Genomic DNA, 17,500 nt, shown 5'->3' with positions numbered 1-17,500 from the left:
AACACTGCTCGTAAAGTCATCACCAATGGATGAAAAATTAATGCAAAACAGTTAAAGCACACCACTGGTCCACTTAACAAAACCCTTTCTTGATTTCCAAAAATTACTTAAAACCAAATTCATCAATACCGCAACTAAATTTAGTTTACCATTACAAAAATGTAGTTGGAGTTAATACCAACAATCTGTTGATTCAAACAACAAAACCATGCTTGCCTGAGTCTTGATTCCTTGCTGAGTTATAAAAGTCTTCAGAATAGCAGTGTCAGTCTTCTGAGGATATCCATAGTCAGCAATCTCTGTGTTAAAAACCAACAAACATACATGTTTCACTGGTGCACATGTAGATGTAAGGTTACCATAAATAGTGACCTTCAGATTGGAGTATGAGAACGACTACAAGAATGAGTTTTCTGTACTGGGAATGTGCATTACATGCAGTTAAAGAACGAAAATGTTCAAAATGCGCATGCTCAGAAGTGCAAACTCAGACTCTTAGTCATCCGTGTACTCCAATCTGAAGGTCGCAAATGGTTAACCCTTTCACCACTTAATTAATGTAGAAAGTAACACAACGATTTTCCCATACGCGAGAAAACCAGCTGATTTCTTGGAAAATTGAGTGTGTTTCACCAAGCTCATTTTTCGGTGGAAAAGAGTCATTTTGGTATAAGGCAACCCCATAATAAATTGACACTAATAAAATGTCTTTTTCATACATCTAAGTGATTTCCATATCAACCAATCTAGCATGAAAGTGAGGTTGCCGAGAAATGACAAAAACCAAATATGCTCAAAGTATCAAATAACATCGCAACTATAATATCATTACAGTTCAAAATCATTTTTAATCTAATCATTTTCATCAAAATATGCAGAGGTCAAAACTTAATGCATTGACTTACTGTAGTCAATGTTTTGTATCAAGCATACCATACATGTAGTTATTGCCCCAACATGCAGTCAATACCAGAAAAATACCAGACCAAACTTTTTATAACCTTTAATGAGGCAAAATCAAAGAACCTTCTTAAAAAATACCCTCACATATAAATAGAATGGTCTAACGACAGAACAAAGCACTGGAAGTAGGGGCAGGCACTGGGTAACAAATGACCCGAAGGGAGGGGTGGGTGCTTAAGTCATTAGTCTTTCCAATACTCAGCTTGGGTGTGCCACGCCTTAAAAAAAATATTTATCTATACTGCTTCACAAAAAACTTCACAACGATTACACTCGTCTTGAAAGTAGTCTTTGTCAATTTGTATGGTACATGTACTTGATTCTTTGGAGTGTCAGGGTGACTACCTGCAGTGTCACAACGTCTCTTCTCTGTGCACACCTGACTGTGTGGGTTCTGCCGCCTTTTTTACTTCGAACCATTCATTAGTCCGCCTTGCTATTTTGTTCACAAATTCACCGAGGAGAAAAAGTTCGAAAATGTCAATTGCTTTCCCACTGCCAGGCAACTGATCAACAGTTGAGTGACAATGCGTACACTCAAACGCTACACTTGGATAATCCTCATAGTATGATTTAAATGCTGCTCTGGTCACTTGGGTCCTTTTCCCACTTGATGTCATCTGGAATTTCAAAAACGAAATCTACAAAATTTCATCCAATTCGTTCTCAGAGTCACTTGCATTGGATGAAGTGTCAGCCATTTCTTCAGGAGATTAATTTTTATAATAAAGATATTATATCACTGCTTAGAGCAAAATAAAAAAACTGCTCACCGTCCAACAGCTCATAAATCAGGACAAAGTTGTTCTTGATTCCTTCTTCAGTGACTTTGCCAAAGTAGGATGTCATGATTTCTACAGTTCGATTCAGGAACTCAAAGACCATAGCAGCATTAACGTTCTGTCTTGTGACTGCAGCCAACCAAACATTTCCTTGTCGTATATGAAAAAAGCTTGTCCTGGCTATGTTAGTGACAGGGGAACGCACTTGACCTCTAGCATGGATGACATTGACCCGAAAGGCATCAACAGCATTTCGACTACAGTAAAAATTGAAACAAAAAGCTGTCTGAGTTAAGTAATAATTATTTAATCGACTGCTCCAGGGAACTGGATTGGAAAAATGGTAAGAACCCTTGCCTGTCACCTACTGGTGTCAAGTTTTTTAAGTCCTCCACTCTACTCAAAGAGGTTTATTATTAGGTACTCCATTGCTCCAGGGTGAGATGAAATTTCAAGCATCAGCTTGCCCTGTGGGCAAGCTGCAATTTAATAATTTTCATGTTAACTAGCCTAAGTCATGGAGGAGCTAGCCCCAATTTTTATTTATTTATTCATGAAATCAATTTACATGTAATATACAAAAATAATTTTAATCATAGGTACAAGTACATGTAGCTTCGATAAGCTATTAATTTTCTCTTTGATTTGCCTCCAACCTGTATTATACAACATGGAACTTTTAATTTCCTAAACACTCAAATGCACAAACACCTACAAGTTTTCAAGTTACAAGTGCTTGAATCAAAATTTGGAATGTGAAAGAGCATTTTTATGGCCACAATGTACATGTTAAAACTGAAACATGTACACTGTATTATTGTTTTTTAACAGTTTATTCTTATGCACCAACCCTGGAATATTTTATTGAAACACCATTAATATGGGCCACAAAGTAAACAAATTCATTTCTGTATAAAGGCAAGGATATCATCCTAAAAACGAGAAGAAACCGACAGAGTTCTTAAATGTTATCGGACAGTTTGTAAGATACATGACTTTGTAGGAATGTTTCATTTGCCATGTATGTTTGTGATTTGACAGGAAGGGACTTTCATGAATCGGCCGACATACTGTAATATTTTGAGATGGAGCAATTAATATTTTTGAAAAAAAGAACTTCTGATGCCATTGTATTCCTTGAACATGCATATAAATCTTCTTAAGATTTGGACAAGTGAAAACTTGTTCAATTGATGCTTGCCTGTCCGGCGACCTGCAATAAGAAAGCGCTAGCCTGAAGCGTCGTTCAGTCTAGCCCAGGGCTATTGGACAGCCTTCTTGCATTGTTGTGCCCTGTTGCTCACTCTCCTTAAAAACCAAAAATAATTTTTAATTTAATTTGATTTTAATCTGATCTCTGTGGTTCACTTTTAGAAAAGGAACTTTACACTATTTCAATTGAATTAATTTTTAATACTTTACGTGCACAGTTACACATATTTATAACCATTAGACTTATTAAAATGTTCACCACGACCAAAGGTATTTTATCATTGTTAGTAAGCTTGACACTTTTAATCCTGAGAATAAGATTTTAGGATTTTACTCTGTCTAACACCAGATGTCAGATTTTACTTGTAAATGCAGGCCACTTCAACAATGGATGGGTTTACAACATCTACATTGTAGGTCCACTCCAAAACTACTGGTAGGTCCCCTTTAAAATTACCCCCTTCAATCCTGAGAGTGATCGAAGCAAATCATGGAAAATGGCAAAAGTGATTCATAGAATGTGCATTGCTGCAGATCATTAGATTGATTTCCCAAATATCAGTACTGTGAACGTGGACTGTGCTGTCATGAATTAGGCTGATATTGTTTCCCGCATTGGCTTCAGTGTTTTACTTTCCTTTAACTACTGCATTACGAATGGCAAATTGTACTGCTACACTGTACATCTGCCGAGAAGTTTGCAAGAAGTCGTTGCCTACTTGTACAAGTACACATGACCAAAATCTTCCCAAATGGAAATTTCACTTTTTTCCCTAAGAAAATAATGTCGGAGTCATAAGCTGATTTTAAAAATGATTCGCAGTGACATAACTGCATGCTTTGAACTGCTAAATCTTTGTTTTAATACGGGTGTTTCCCTGCGTCAATTCCTAGATGTAGGGAAAAGCCGCAGTTAGCCATGTGTGTTTTTTGGAGTGGTTAGGGAGATTAAAATGACAAGTGACTGGCTTAGATGCATCCTTGTCATTCTTCTCAACATCACGAAGGTGTTCATGGAATCGGTCGCCTAGTCGTCTACCTGTCTCGCCAAAGTATAATTTATTGCATAACACACAGGTTATGCAATAAATGACATTTGCGGCAAGATTCTACCAGTCTCCGGATCATTTTGGGGTAATTTAAAATTATTAAGAATGATACTTTTGACTGCGTGATTATGAGGATGGAAAGTGAGGGAGAATGGAATTCTGTCATTCTTATCTTTTTGTGACGTTTGTACAGTGCAGACCAGAAATATGCGTCCTACGCAGACGCAAAACGCATGCGCGTTTTTTGCGCACACGCGTTTTTAAATGCGCGTTTCCAAACCCGCATTTGATGCGCGTTTTTTCTTTTGTTATGCAAACTCGTATCGTAGATGTGATGTTCATTGTTCCACGAAACAATAGACAGACGATAAAATGAATATTAAATTTCTGTGATCAACTTACCAGAACATTTGAATTGAAGAGCGGTGTCAACTGACCATTGTGAGTTTTCGAAACGAACCTACAAAGTTTTAAATTCTTTCGACATTCACTGAGTGAAAAATAATGAAACTCTGTTGTCATCCTGCAGCTGACCACTGATAGTTAAGTTATTGTGACCTTTCTGTTGCCGAAACTGCAGTTTGGATCGTTGTCACAGAAAATGCCAGACAACGGAGAAAATAATTATGTAGACGTAGCTTCTGACTTTTCCGCCAATTCTTCGCAATAAAAGTGCTTTGCCGAAAATTTGTCGAGCTTAAGAATTTCGGGAAAAAAAGAAAACAGCGCTACTGATGAGTTTTTGTAACATCCCAAGTTTTTCGCGAACGTCAAATACTGAGAATGGCGCCACAGAAGTCGTCATGAGATAACTGCTTTGAGGCTCCGACAAGTAATCATTTGGTTCCAGGCTCTCAAACAAAAGAAGACGACATTAGCGCCGTTTATACGAGAGAAAATAAGCCGTGGCTTACTCTAGCCGCGGCGTACATAATACGCGAAAGGGACTATTTATACGAGTATAAACTCCCAGGCCAGGATAAGCCGCGGCTTGAGAAAGCCGTGAACGTAGATTTTGTACCATTTACACCGGGTGTTCGCGTCTTATGTAATTATATAAGCCGCGGCTTATTTCCCTTTTTTGTCACACAGGGTTTCACTCCGTATGCTTCCAGCCAACCCCGCGTTAATTTTCCTCCGTAAAGCTTAACTAAAGAAAGAAGTTGGTGCAGAAGATATCTTAAAGGGGAGATTTTTCAACTCCGAGCGCATTCCAGTGAATCTTGCTGAAGTAATACAGCTTCAATTCGCAAAAGGACACAATGCCGAGACGCCTTTTGAATGTCACGCACGCATTACAAAAATTATTTTGAAATATACGAGAAAGTACCGGTATTACAGATGGCGTAAGTAAGTTTTGTTTGCGAATGAATATACTCCTTATTTCGTTGATTTTACTGCATTTCACTGCGCCGTTCGTTCAAGTCTTGCTCTTAGCGATATTTGTTATTGATCGACTAACTTTACTGACCGTCGATTTCTGTTAGCAAAACCGATGTCTTTCAAATTGAAAATAGCCTGTTTTACGTTTTAATCACAGGAAAATATTTATTTCCCTCATTATGTCATTTGTTGATGCAGCGAGAAGTGAAAGTAATTTTCAAATGTCTGAAATTAAATATGAAGCGGAAGCGAGTGCATTGTTGACTCGAATTTCACTTGGAAGCACGCGTTACGTTATTTGAAATTTTGTCAAACACTTCACTGTTGACATAGCCATTGTCTTGCGCTGAAACTAACAATAAAACTTAAACGATGAAAAGACAATGGGCCAACTCATACATACTAATTATCTTTGATGAATGCGCGTTTTTGATGCGCGTGTCACAAATGCAGACGCGTGTGCGCAATTTTCGTATGCTCGTTTCGCACGCGTTTTTTGGGACGCATATTTCTGGTCTGCACTGTAGTACTGACTGTTGATCAAATTGTTGGGTGCGATGATGGCCCGCTTTGACCACAGAGACAGGATAGTTTTCAACTCTGAATGCATTCCAATGAATCTCACAGTAAACCGGCCTCATTGCTCAAAAGGACACAACACCAGTATTCAAGACGCCTTTGCAACTTTCTCCCACGCATGAAACAATCATTTTGAAATATTCGACAAAGTATTACAGATGGCATAAATGGCGTTTTGTTTGCGAATGAGTATGTATATTCCTTAATTCTTTTTCCAGGTGAAATTGATTTCACTGCATTTCACGGTGCCGTTTGTTTTTTGAAAGTCTTGCTTCGTGATTTTATATTGATAATTTTATATTCTTGTCGATCAAATGATCGTCAATTTTTGTTGGCAAAAGCGATGTCTTTCAAAAAAATGGCCCAGTTTTACGTTTTAATCACAGGGAAATATTTATAAACCATTTTGGAAAATACCATAATACTCTTTGTTTGTCCCCCCAAATTTTGCTTAAGCATTGTTTCCAGTTTCTCTTGGGACTTACAATGGTCCCAAGAGAAAACAAAAACAATGCTTATGCAAACTTTGGGGGGACAAACAAAAAGTATCATGGTATTTTCCGAAGTGGCCTATTCCCCTCGTTATGTTATTTTTTGATGCAGCGAGAAGCAATTTTCATGTGGGCAATTTTCTTATGCTCGTTTCACAAGCGTTTTTTGGGATGCTTATTTCTGGTCTGCATTGTACAGTGGTAATAGGCAATTTTCACTATAGCGTCATTTGACTGCAACTACCAGAATTCAGTTTGTTTTTCTTTTCTTAGCTAAATTTTGTATTCCTAGTGGGGTAAAAATAACAAAAGCTCTCGTTCGCATTAGCATGAGACAGGCAAGGATTCTGGTACTTGCAGTTAGACGGCATTATCATGCAAATGCCGTATCGTGACATGTCACACAAGTTACAAAAGTTTTTTTGGTTGTCGGGCAATGTTGGCAGGCAACCGAGACGAGTACTGTACCTACTTGCTAACTCCATAATTTCAACCTCGTGGTTTGAATTGGGCCAGAAATTTGCTATAATTTGCTATAGGATCTTATCTCCCCCATAAGATTTTCAACAATAGCACACATCTCTGCATCTTCATGGCACTTAAGTAGTAAAACATAAGAGATTCAAGATTCCAATCTGAAATAAATCAAAGCTTGCAGCAATACACTTACCCAATATCATCCCGGTAAACTCGGGAGATCAACACCTCTCCTTTATGATTGTACACAAAAAATCCGCCGATCATTTTCGCGTTGAATTACTTAGCTGAAAGATGAAACCCTGTGATGCTAAGGAAGAACTTTCCAGTGGCAGGATAACAGAGGAAACCCAGATATTGAGCTGAACTTAACGGGATTTTGACCTACACGATACTCACACCACCATTTTTCTCGACGAGCGGACACCCAACAGAAGCCATAAAAGGAACATACTACCATATTTGGATTAAAATTGTTTTAGAGCCCAGACTACTCTTCTAACGAACTTTGCACGGTGTTTTTAGTAGCGAGGCTACAGATTTTCAAATTGGCGCCGTCATTGGCGCCATGGTTTGTTATGGCGGACGCAGAAGAGGAAAATTGGCCGGAATTTTTTGAAAACAATCGCCTCATTCCAGTTCATCCCAACAGGAGGAGATCAGGATCACAGGAAAAGCCTAATATTCCTTTCCGGTTGTTGTTCAAGTCTTTAATGGGAATTTCTCTTCCTCCAACTATTGTAAGTTTCTATATTTTTGAATTTTAACAGTAACGTAATGAATGCAATTGACGCATTCGATCGTTGTTGTGCTTTTTATTCACAGAAACTTATTAAATTAAACTTTACTGTTTCCCTTTCAAACCTGGCGAAGACTCTTACTTTGATATGTGCAATACAATAATGTACCTGTGTATAGGACGTTTTTATGCAACCTCTAGAGACACCAATAACAATAACGAAATGTACGACTTCTGGTGGACGAACAAATTAAAAGAAGCTAAGGAGAGATCTTTTGTACGTTTCCGTCCACCAATATGGCGGAGATGACGTCACGTGAAAACTTCAAATACGTATATACCACATATTAAATAGGAATTGTCCAGAAATTTTTTGTCTGGCGATATGCCACTAGAGAATTTTTTCCTTGGTATATGTGTACCATAAGTGATACTTTATCATGGAAAAGCTTGCTCTCGAATGCCTTCTTCCATTTCCAGAACTTCTCCCTCAGCCCCTCCATCGTCTCACTCATCAAAACCAAGTCATCTGCATACAACATCTCACTTATCAAACCATTTCTCACATTCTCCCTAACCACGTCAACCACGATCGCAAAAACCAACGGCTACAACACGGAACCCTGGTGCACACCAACTTTCACCTCAAACTCCTCGGACAGCTCTAACCCTCTCAACTGGCCCTTTCACCAAGTCCGCTTCCACATTCCAATCCCACTCATTCTCTTCATTCAAAATTCTTTCCATGTGCTCTTTCCAGACTTTCCCTCTATCTTTCTCACTGAAACTCAGCCTACCGTCGCTTCTTCTCATGCATCTTCCTCCCTCAACATCTTTCCCATCTTTCTCATTGACTTCACAAGCTTGAACACCTTGTTTGCATGCTCACTCAACCCTCTCAGCTCCCGCTCAGCCGCCTCCTTCATTGCTTTTGCAATCACCTTCTTTGTCCGATTGTTCATGTTCTTGTATCTGGCCTTGTTCGCCTCAGTCCCACTTTTGCGCATCTCCTTATGCGCATCCTTCTTTCTCGCTATAGCTTCCTTTACGTCCTCGTTCCACCACCATGTGTCCCCTTGATCTCTCCTCCCTTTCTTCTTCCCACATACTTCATCACATGCCTTTAACACCCCTTCCTTAAAACATTTTCACAAGTCTGGTGCATGGTTTATTTTGGTCCGTCAGTAGCAACGAACAGTTTAACAGAGTTTATGAATCTTTCAAATTTTGTTGTTATCGATCAAGGCTGTTGCCTAACAGGAGCCCGTAGCCTGGGGCTCCCAAAGAATAGCTCTGGGCGCCTTAATTTTTCACAGCAACACCTTTCGCTTCATGTGTTGGGCTCCTAAGTTCTCAGCATTTAGCTCTGAGGGCCCCTTTAAAGTTTTCTTAGGCAGCAGCCTTGTCGATGTTAAAATGGCCAGGGCAACACAAAGTATTTGAAATTTCATTGTTGTGAACGTTGATTCTCACTAGAAATGACAAACCTCGGCGATTAATAATTGGTAGATTTCAGAGCGCAATCTTGATACTGGGAGATCTTGAGTCTCCTACAGTAGATTATCTGGGAGAGTTGATATTATCTGGGAGAGTTGACAGCCCTGCTTTTGCTGTGATGTTACGTTCCTTCAATCATTTGCCATTTTCAGTGGTTTTTTACATACATGTACAAGTATTGCGGGCTAATATTTTGTTTTAACAAACTGCTGACAACACGCTGTTTTCAGGTTAAAATGTTAACCATCCTAACACTGTCGTTTTGTCATGGAGTGTAATTAAAGTTGTCATTTTTTTTTCAGGACGTCAGTTCCCAGAATGTTGAATTCCAACTTCGATTGACATTTTATGATGCTGCCAACAGATATTTTTTTGGAAGCACTTGGCTAGGGCCTTATCTTCCTAGCAGTGATAATGAAAATGGACGGCACAGAGTCATCTGTGATGAGGTATATGGCATGGGTAATTTGAATGGACGTGTATAGTATGGCATACTGCGCAGGGGGTTCATGTCGGGCACCGGGCTAATTAACTGCCTGTGCACACTCTTTTGCTTTGACTTTGCTGGGCGGTTTTCATTTTTTTGCTTACTTTGTTATATCAAAAGCATTAAGAATGCCCCACTGCCAAACCCTGATGACCTCCGGAGCAAAATTTGAATGATTTCCTTGACTACGGAGGCTATACATGTAGGGCCATTACCTTGAAATACATGTGTGACCTTACCTGAGTGTGCATTCATGGCTTTCTGTTTTTTAAATGTAATCTATTGCTCAAAAATGCATGTGATGAAAGACCTTCTGGGTTTTTTTGTTTGGTGGAAAGAATTATTGTTTCCTTGATAATCGTGTACAATGATGGTGTTTTGGCAAGGTAAAAATATGTTCAGGCTCCAAAGTTGCGGCAGGAATGCATACAATATACCTTGGCAAAACCTCGGTAATTGAAATTGTAATTGTAATTGGTGCAGCAGCATTTCAAAGTCTTTGTATATTAGTTATCCACAAGATTTGAATTACGTAATTGTACCAATTAAAGAAAACTATTGTAGTGATTAAACAGGTTGCGGAGTAAAAAATTATTTGCTACATTCTCACCACATGAGATCCCAACATCCGAATTCTGTGCTATTCCACTCAAAAGTGTTGAATTTACACTGTAATTATTTGTCTATTCAGTTTCCTCTCTCACTCTTGGCAATCTTGCTATGCCTTTCTTGGAGGAAAATGGAATGGTTATTCAGCAGGGGACAGTTCAGATCTCAACTCAATTAAAATGTTGTTGCATGAACTCATACAGAACTTGACAAGAGTCTTTATAACACCAGTCGGATGCTTTACCCACTCAACCGCATGTTGGATGTACAAAATGATTGCATAAAACTTGTTTGCATGTGGATTCGACAAGCACCGTCTTTTGTAAAGTTTCAGCATGAATTGTATATTTAATTAATTATACAAAAGTCACAGTAAATAAGTCTAATTGGCAACTGAGCCATGGAGGAAACACCCAATGAAAGGATGCGCACCACACACTAAAATTTGATTGGTTAGATTTCATTATTTTTTAAAAACATTGATCTCTGAAGTTCATTCAAGCAAACCTTGGGAACTTAAATAATTTTATTATCAAAGTTGAGAAATTTGAAATCTTGAGTCCTTCTTAGCGATGATGTACAATGGTGTGATTTTTTACACTAACTGTATCTAAGCAAGTGTTCTGCCTGACAAAGAAAGAGATTATGATCAATATAATAAATTGTCCTCCAAATCCAAAAAAAAAAAAAAGCGAAAGGAATAGTCTAAAAAATGATTCATCAGTGCATTCATCAACTGTGTAATAAAACCCCCTTTAGGCCAAGTTTAGTCATTCTATTTGTTTTTTCATTTTTTTAAAGGCTGTGTATTTCTACTCATCACTGAATGACATCACATGTGTTGGGGTAGTGGAAGTTACTGGGGAAGGTAAGAATCATTATTATTGTAATAATTTTTATAATGTACAATGTAAATGAGATGTACAATGCAGCTCTGAGATAAGTGTCCAAAAAATTGTGGGCAAAACATGTGACACTGTACACAAAATGCAGATGCACATCTATACAGTCATGTAATTATATGCGTAAATTTGTCTGCGCGTGCAATTGATGCATCTGATTAGTTGAGCTTGAGCTCGTTTTTTTTTTAATATGTGTATTCAGCAAAGCATGTACTGGTACTTGGGATAAAATGGTCACTTCAAAGGTTCTGATCTCTTCTCTTGTTATGGACACTAATTAAAATTAGTAATTCATTTAAAGAAATGTGGCACAATGCAAAGGATTGCTTGCACTTCACTTCCAATAAGTGTCTGAACTGGAGAAGAAGCAAACCTAAAATTATAGGGAAAAAACTACTACTTCCAAAAGTAGCAAACTGAGCCTTAAATTGATGATCTGATCTAGCTATTAATTTTCATAAAATCTTAAGCAAATCTTCTAAGTTTCAATCAGCAGATATCTTAAAAAAATGTACAAAAGGCTAAATTTGTAAAGGTTAAAAAGTTTTACATATAGTCCTACATATAGTTTTTCGCAAAAATAGATTTGTATAATCACAATAACTTGTAGTTTTAACAAAGTTTGAACTATCCATGCATCAACTTTTGTTGCATAATTCAAAGTAATTCCATTAAATTGAAATTTATAACATTTCATTCTGTCAATTATTTTTTCTCTTTAAAAATCAGTGGGTGGTCAGAGCTTTGGGTGTGGCTGGACTATAATCAGAATATTCGATAGAATTTCTGAACTTTCTGAGACAACCTCAAGACAGCCTGGGGCAAAAAGGTAATGTGTCAGTTACATGTAAGAATAGCCTTAAATTATGCAATGTCAAAATCAAAGAGTACCTTCCCAGTTTTTCAGATCTGAGAAAAGTTTAGTGCTGTGCGTAAAAAGCCAACAAACCTTGTCATGACCTGGCTCACGTAGCAGATCGAATGACATTAAACTGTTCATTGTACAGTGGTAGTCTCGGTTGAAAACCATTTGAAGCACTTGAAAATGAGGATCAAAGCACGCAAACTAAAAAATGAAGCACCAATTGCTTACATGTAGACTAATTAACTGACTACATGTAGGCACAGGAATATACTGTAGCCATACTCACTATTATTATTCCACTATTACACCATTTTACCATATTTGGTCAAGAGAACGCGCAAAATATGAGACGGTATTCACTGTAGTATCCAGGTTTGACCGGTTGAGCAAATACGGACGGAACGGCAGTGTTTCAATGAAAGAAATTGTTTTCAACATGATGCAAAGACTGAGAATTTAGAGAATTTGGTTTGTGATCTCTTGTCACTCGTCTTTTCGTTTATCCAGTCAAATAAGGACATTTGGCTGGCTTTTGTGCTGTTTACATGTACATCGTACGCACGCGCCCTGAAGGACAGATGATGGTTTTTTTTAAGCACCCTCACCAAATAAAATTGAAGCAAAATAACACATTTTTGTAGTGGAATAATAAATCTCTTATTCGATGGTTTAACATGTAATACTCGAGGCCATTTTGCTCATTGCTCGACTAAACACTACGCAACTCGCAAAATATCCGTGCGTGTTACATGTTAAGCCCTCGAATAAGATGTATTTACGTCACCTATTGTCATTAATGTTCCAACCAGAGATCTACTGGCTGTCGAACCAAGGGTTCTGTGGTTGGCAAAATTTAAATGTCAAATACGAATTGTTTATAAACAGTGAATATCGCTAGTGGTTATGAAGATAATAAGTTTCTTGTTAGCTAAGGGAAAATTGTGTGACTCTTACTGGTTGCTTACATTTTATTTTAACCTTAGCCTCCCTCTTTACTGTGGCTCCCCTGCTGCACTGGTTACGATTTCCGAAAGGATTGAAGGTATTCTTTTTTCAGCTTTGAAATTGTACAATGTACATGTACATGTATTTCATGTAATTCACACAGTGACTATCACATAGAGCGTTTTTCAAATGAGTGTCATAAAACCAAAACCAAAGTAATTACTTTGGCCAATCAAAAAACACGGAGACAATCCAGTAATTCAATCAGAACTCGAAGTAATTACACGTATCCGACCCAAAGCGCGGGAAAATGTGTACGCGCAAGCCACGATTGGTTTTGGTTTCACTTCTATTGGTTAAAAAAGTGGCATGAGAACTTTGAACCAATCACTGAGTGAAGTAATGCAAAACCAAAGTAATTCTCTAATTACTTTCGACACTCAATTGAAAAAAACGCTCTATTTAAGTGATTTTTAATTAATAAGTTCAATTATTGCATTTTGAGGGTTTTTTGATTAACACATTCCTCCCTGAAGTGGTCTCCCAGTGACTGGTAAAATTGTCTGGCATTAGGCAGTGAGAGTAAAGTCTATGAGTCTCAGTTTGGGATTGAAAGGCTTCACTTTAAAAGTTCACTTTAAATAAATTTTTGTTTTTCATAATGTTTGGCAAGATGCAATCAATTGTTGCTTTTTGTCCACTTGTAGATGTTGCGGGTCATTTTGTTCCTTTATAGGATAATTTGCAACCAAACTAGGTCATTTTGTTTCAACCAAGGTCAATTTTGGGTAGGAACAAAACACAGGTCACAGGTCATTGTTTTACCAATAAATAGTATCTGTTGGGGAATTTTCCACTGCACTGGTCTGAATAACAGAGGAGTGTATCTTTCCTTTTGATTACACTTTATTTTTTCTTCTGTTCAATCCTTCACAATGCTATTCCTATTGATATCAATCTCAACTCTAACTTGATACCCTCTGTGGTGTACCTTTATTTGTCATTCTTCAATGAGTAGTTTTGTGAGTTTGTGATCTTTCATAGGGGTGATGGGCTGCTGTGACTCCATGTTTGAATTCTCTAACCTGCCTCTGCACCTCAATATACCCCCACATTCCCACAATTTCAATTTGTAAGCCAGTTCCTGGTATGATTTGTCATTCTTCAGTTCTTCTTGACAAGCCTTGATGCATGTGTTTTCTGTTGCAGCTATTTCGTCTGTGTGGAGTGTGCTTGTTTTCTGCTCTTGTCCTTTTCTACTTGACGGTAAATTAAACAGGAAACATTCAACCCACTCAGTCACTCTCAACAGCCGTCCATATGTACTGAAGTTGTTTACGTCCAACACCTGTGTGACACCTGAAGTGATTTTTCGTCACGCCTGCCACTGTCACGTTAACCCGTTTTCTCTCTTCGTTGCTCTGAGCGGTTTCACTGGCCTCTGAATTTGGCCATTCATTTTCTGGTCGGGATAGCCAACTGGGACCTCTCCACCATACATGTATACACTGTATGTATACATGTAGGTCACGCTCTATCAGTCTTGAGGCTCTCTCACCCCTTGAACCAATGTCCGCTGGATTCTCTTCGCTTGGGCAATACCCCCATTCCTCCTTCTTAGTGACTTTGAGAATTTCGTTAGCCCGATGGCGGACAAATTATTGTTTCCACTCCCCATTGTTTGCTATCCACCAAAGAGCTGTTTTGCTGTCTAACCACAAACATAATACCGGATATTCTGACTTTCTCTTCTAAGGCGTTCTTAACTGTGTTCATGAGCGTAGCAAGAATTTTGCCCGACATTAATTTCAATCGTGGTATCGTCTGCACCTTCACAGGGGAAACTCTCGTCTTGGATGTTAGCAATGTTGGAGTGATGATTCCAGAAATGTCACACACAAAATAAATAACGGCGCAATAGGCCATTTTGCTAGCATCGGCAAATCCATGCAATGAACAATTAACCTAATACCCTGGACTACTCCATAAATGCATCTTGGAACATGAACCTCTTTTGCCTCCTTTAAGTCTCTCAACCATCTTCCACTGTTTCTCGAATTCGCCAGTTAACCTTTCGTCCCATTCAACTCTTGGAATAAAACTTTCATTCCAACTAGCACTGGATTCAGTAAACCTATGGGATCATACATACCTGCAATCACCTTAAGAATGCTTCTACGAGGCCTGAAGGGCCAAAAAATTTTTGCTACTAGAATATCTGAGCTGGCGACCAAATCTGAAAACTTACGAGCCAGCCGGTCCCTAGGTTTTTTCCTGAAAGTGGAGCACTGAACACGGTAACGTAGGTTGAAACGAAGTGACCTACAGGTAGTTTGGTTGCAGTTTAACTTAAGCGAGAAAGTCACCTGCAACATAGACACTACTGCATGTGACCAACAGGAAAATACATGTACCAGTTCCTGTCTTTTCATTGAAGTTGAGTTTTTTTTAGACAGGTAGAGTGTATAATCTTGTAAAGCCAAATGTGCAATCAACTGGGAATAACTGATGTTATTATAAGAGGGCTTCAGGATGGTGAAGTCATTGTGGTGAAATCCCTTGCCTCTCGCAAGAATGGTTGGGTTTCATATCCTGGTTGTTACTTATATAGACAGTAAACAAGGGCTGAGTTTATGCATGTTATCAAAGCCACCCCATAAAGGGTGCGAACCTCCAACCCAGAATTTCTCTTACCAGTGTGCATTATACATGTAAGTAGGGGTTATGTATGGGCCCAACAGATAATTGCAACACATAATCATTGTTTTGTCTTCTTTCATTGTATTTTTCTCAACCAGAGTCACCGAGTTTGCTTCCAGTTGAGGCTTGTAGTGTAAGTTATGTCCTTCAAATCCACCCAGTGCTTGAGAAGGTGTTTCATCTGATTCCTGAAAATGCTATCATGAGTGGTGATGACTTTGTGCCAGGGATTTTAGAACCACAGCCTGATGGTAACTACCAAATGAGATTGATTTATTTTCAGTTGACTGAAGAGAATTTAGAAATCAAGGTGCATTTGTTATAACTGAAAAAAATCACAGGGCATGTATAGCAAGTTACTAGTTTCATTATCTGGTCAGCCATGGTTTTCAGGCATTGTTTTCAACTTGCTTATGGTTTTATGAAATGAACTTCTTTGTGAATGATATTGAAACGTCTTACAGTTTAACCTAATTTTATATTATAAATTTAAAGTAATACCAACCCAGAAACTCATCAAGAATGTTGCTTCTGGTTTAATGTAATTTAGAGGGGTGAATGCCATGGATTTTTGGAAAAACATACACTATAATTATAATAAATTATGTTATTATAGATTTCAAAATTGATCAGAGTTAGTGCTTGATGTCTGTGCTTTCGTTGTGAATTTTCTTGTAGGTCTTGCTCCCTTCCTCAGGAAACTGATCTGTTAAGTACATGTACATTGTAATGATTAACAAATTATAGATACCTGTCAATATTTTTTTCACTAGGCTCTCGAGTGATTGACATTTTGAAGAAACCAAGGCTGGCTAAGACCACTCCAAGCTTTATCAATAAGGTATAAAAAATGCATGTTGCATCAACATGCACATTCAAATAGAAATGACCTCTTAGTGAACATTTCTGCTCAGTTGTCAAACTCTCAAGTTTGCATGGATGCACTTACTCCTTACCGTTGTTAGTTCTTTGAAAATTACCAAGCAAAGCTGTACTGGTTTTTACAATTATTGTAATTTGTCAGAAGTGATCATTTATCATTTATGGATTCAAATTATGGTAACCATACCCAGGACTGTCAATAAAGCTGGTAGCTGGCTAAACCCGCCAGCTAGTATGCCATTTTCAGTCAGCTACTTTCGTGTCATTTTAACAACAAGTCAAAATGAACAATCTTTTATACTCAAATTTTTCAAAATTGTTCAAATGGTTGAATTTGGGAAAGAAGCATGACGTACAGCTGTACATGCATTCTAAAGATTGTTAAAGCATCGCAGTCATGAATGCAAGCATTAATGGAACGTATAGGAAATCTAGAAAAAGCTTGAAGAGTTGAACAGCATTTGAACCAAATACCTATGTAATTCCAGTGGAGAACTCTTCCAATATACTCTTCCAATCTTTATTTAGCGATCAAATTTACTGCAGTTTAATAGCCTTTCATAATGAGGCTAGGCTCTTCACACATGTAAATAAATGCATGTACATGTATGTGCTGGTGTTTAATAAATTAAATAACATTATTTTTTAATGCAGTTGAGTATTTCACTCTGTCCATCAATTGAGGAGTTTGAAGATGAGCTGCGTCAGATGCTTAACAGTGACCGACTTCATAAGGTACATGTAATGTTTAAAATAAAGTAGGCAAAATAGATAAATCAGCTTGGGATATAAAAGCAGTGTCACCAACATGAATTGTATGCATAAGGTAAGGCTATTAGTCCACCGAATACAGATCTTGGCGGATGTAGACCTGCTTAAACAGATGACGTATGTGGAGAGTGGTCATTGGGGAAGTGAAATGTGAAACACAGGTGAAA

At 38.0% G+C, this 17,500-nt stretch overlaps 2 protein-coding genes across 2 annotated transcripts in view; one reads left to right on the top strand and one right to left on the bottom strand.

Annotated features, from left to right (window-relative positions):
- LOC137997554 (AP-2 complex subunit mu-like) overlaps positions 1–7,351 on the bottom strand; it is a 21,313-nt gene extending 13,962 nt beyond the window's left edge. Inside the window, exons 1-3 of the mRNA XM_068843611.1 lie at positions 7,130–7,351; positions 1,737–2,002; positions 217–299 (exon numbers count right to left, since the gene is read on the bottom strand). Of these exons, the coding sequence (XP_068699712.1) occupies positions 217–299; positions 1,737–2,002; positions 7,130–7,203 (423 nt within the window). The 5' untranslated portion in view covers positions 7,204–7,351. The remainder of the gene's footprint in view (positions 1–216; positions 300–1,736; positions 2,003–7,129) is intronic.
- A 150-nt stretch (positions 7,352–7,501) lies between these two features.
- The window catches only part of LOC137997552 (nephrocystin-4-like), a 96,493-nt gene continuing 86,494 nt past the window's right edge, over positions 7,502–17,500 (top strand). The window contains exons 1-8 of the mRNA XM_068843610.1: positions 7,502–7,676; positions 9,475–9,621; positions 11,070–11,136; positions 11,900–11,999; positions 13,019–13,077; positions 15,779–15,931; positions 16,454–16,521; positions 17,217–17,297. Of these exons, the coding sequence (XP_068699711.1) occupies positions 7,515–7,676; positions 9,475–9,621; positions 11,070–11,136; positions 11,900–11,999; positions 13,019–13,077; positions 15,779–15,931; positions 16,454–16,521; positions 17,217–17,297 (837 nt within the window). The 5' untranslated portion in view covers positions 7,502–7,514. The remainder of the gene's footprint in view (positions 7,677–9,474; positions 9,622–11,069; positions 11,137–11,899; positions 12,000–13,018; positions 13,078–15,778; positions 15,932–16,453; positions 16,522–17,216; positions 17,298–17,500) is intronic.

This window comes from Montipora foliosa, chromosome 3, assembly GCF_036669935.1.
Source record: "Montipora foliosa isolate CH-2021 chromosome 3, ASM3666993v2, whole genome shotgun sequence".
Lineage (NCBI taxonomy): Eukaryota > Metazoa > Cnidaria > Anthozoa > Scleractinia > Acroporidae > Montipora > Montipora foliosa.
The sequence above is the reverse complement of the archived record's forward strand: the minus strand, read 5'-3'. Positions and strand labels throughout refer to the sequence as shown.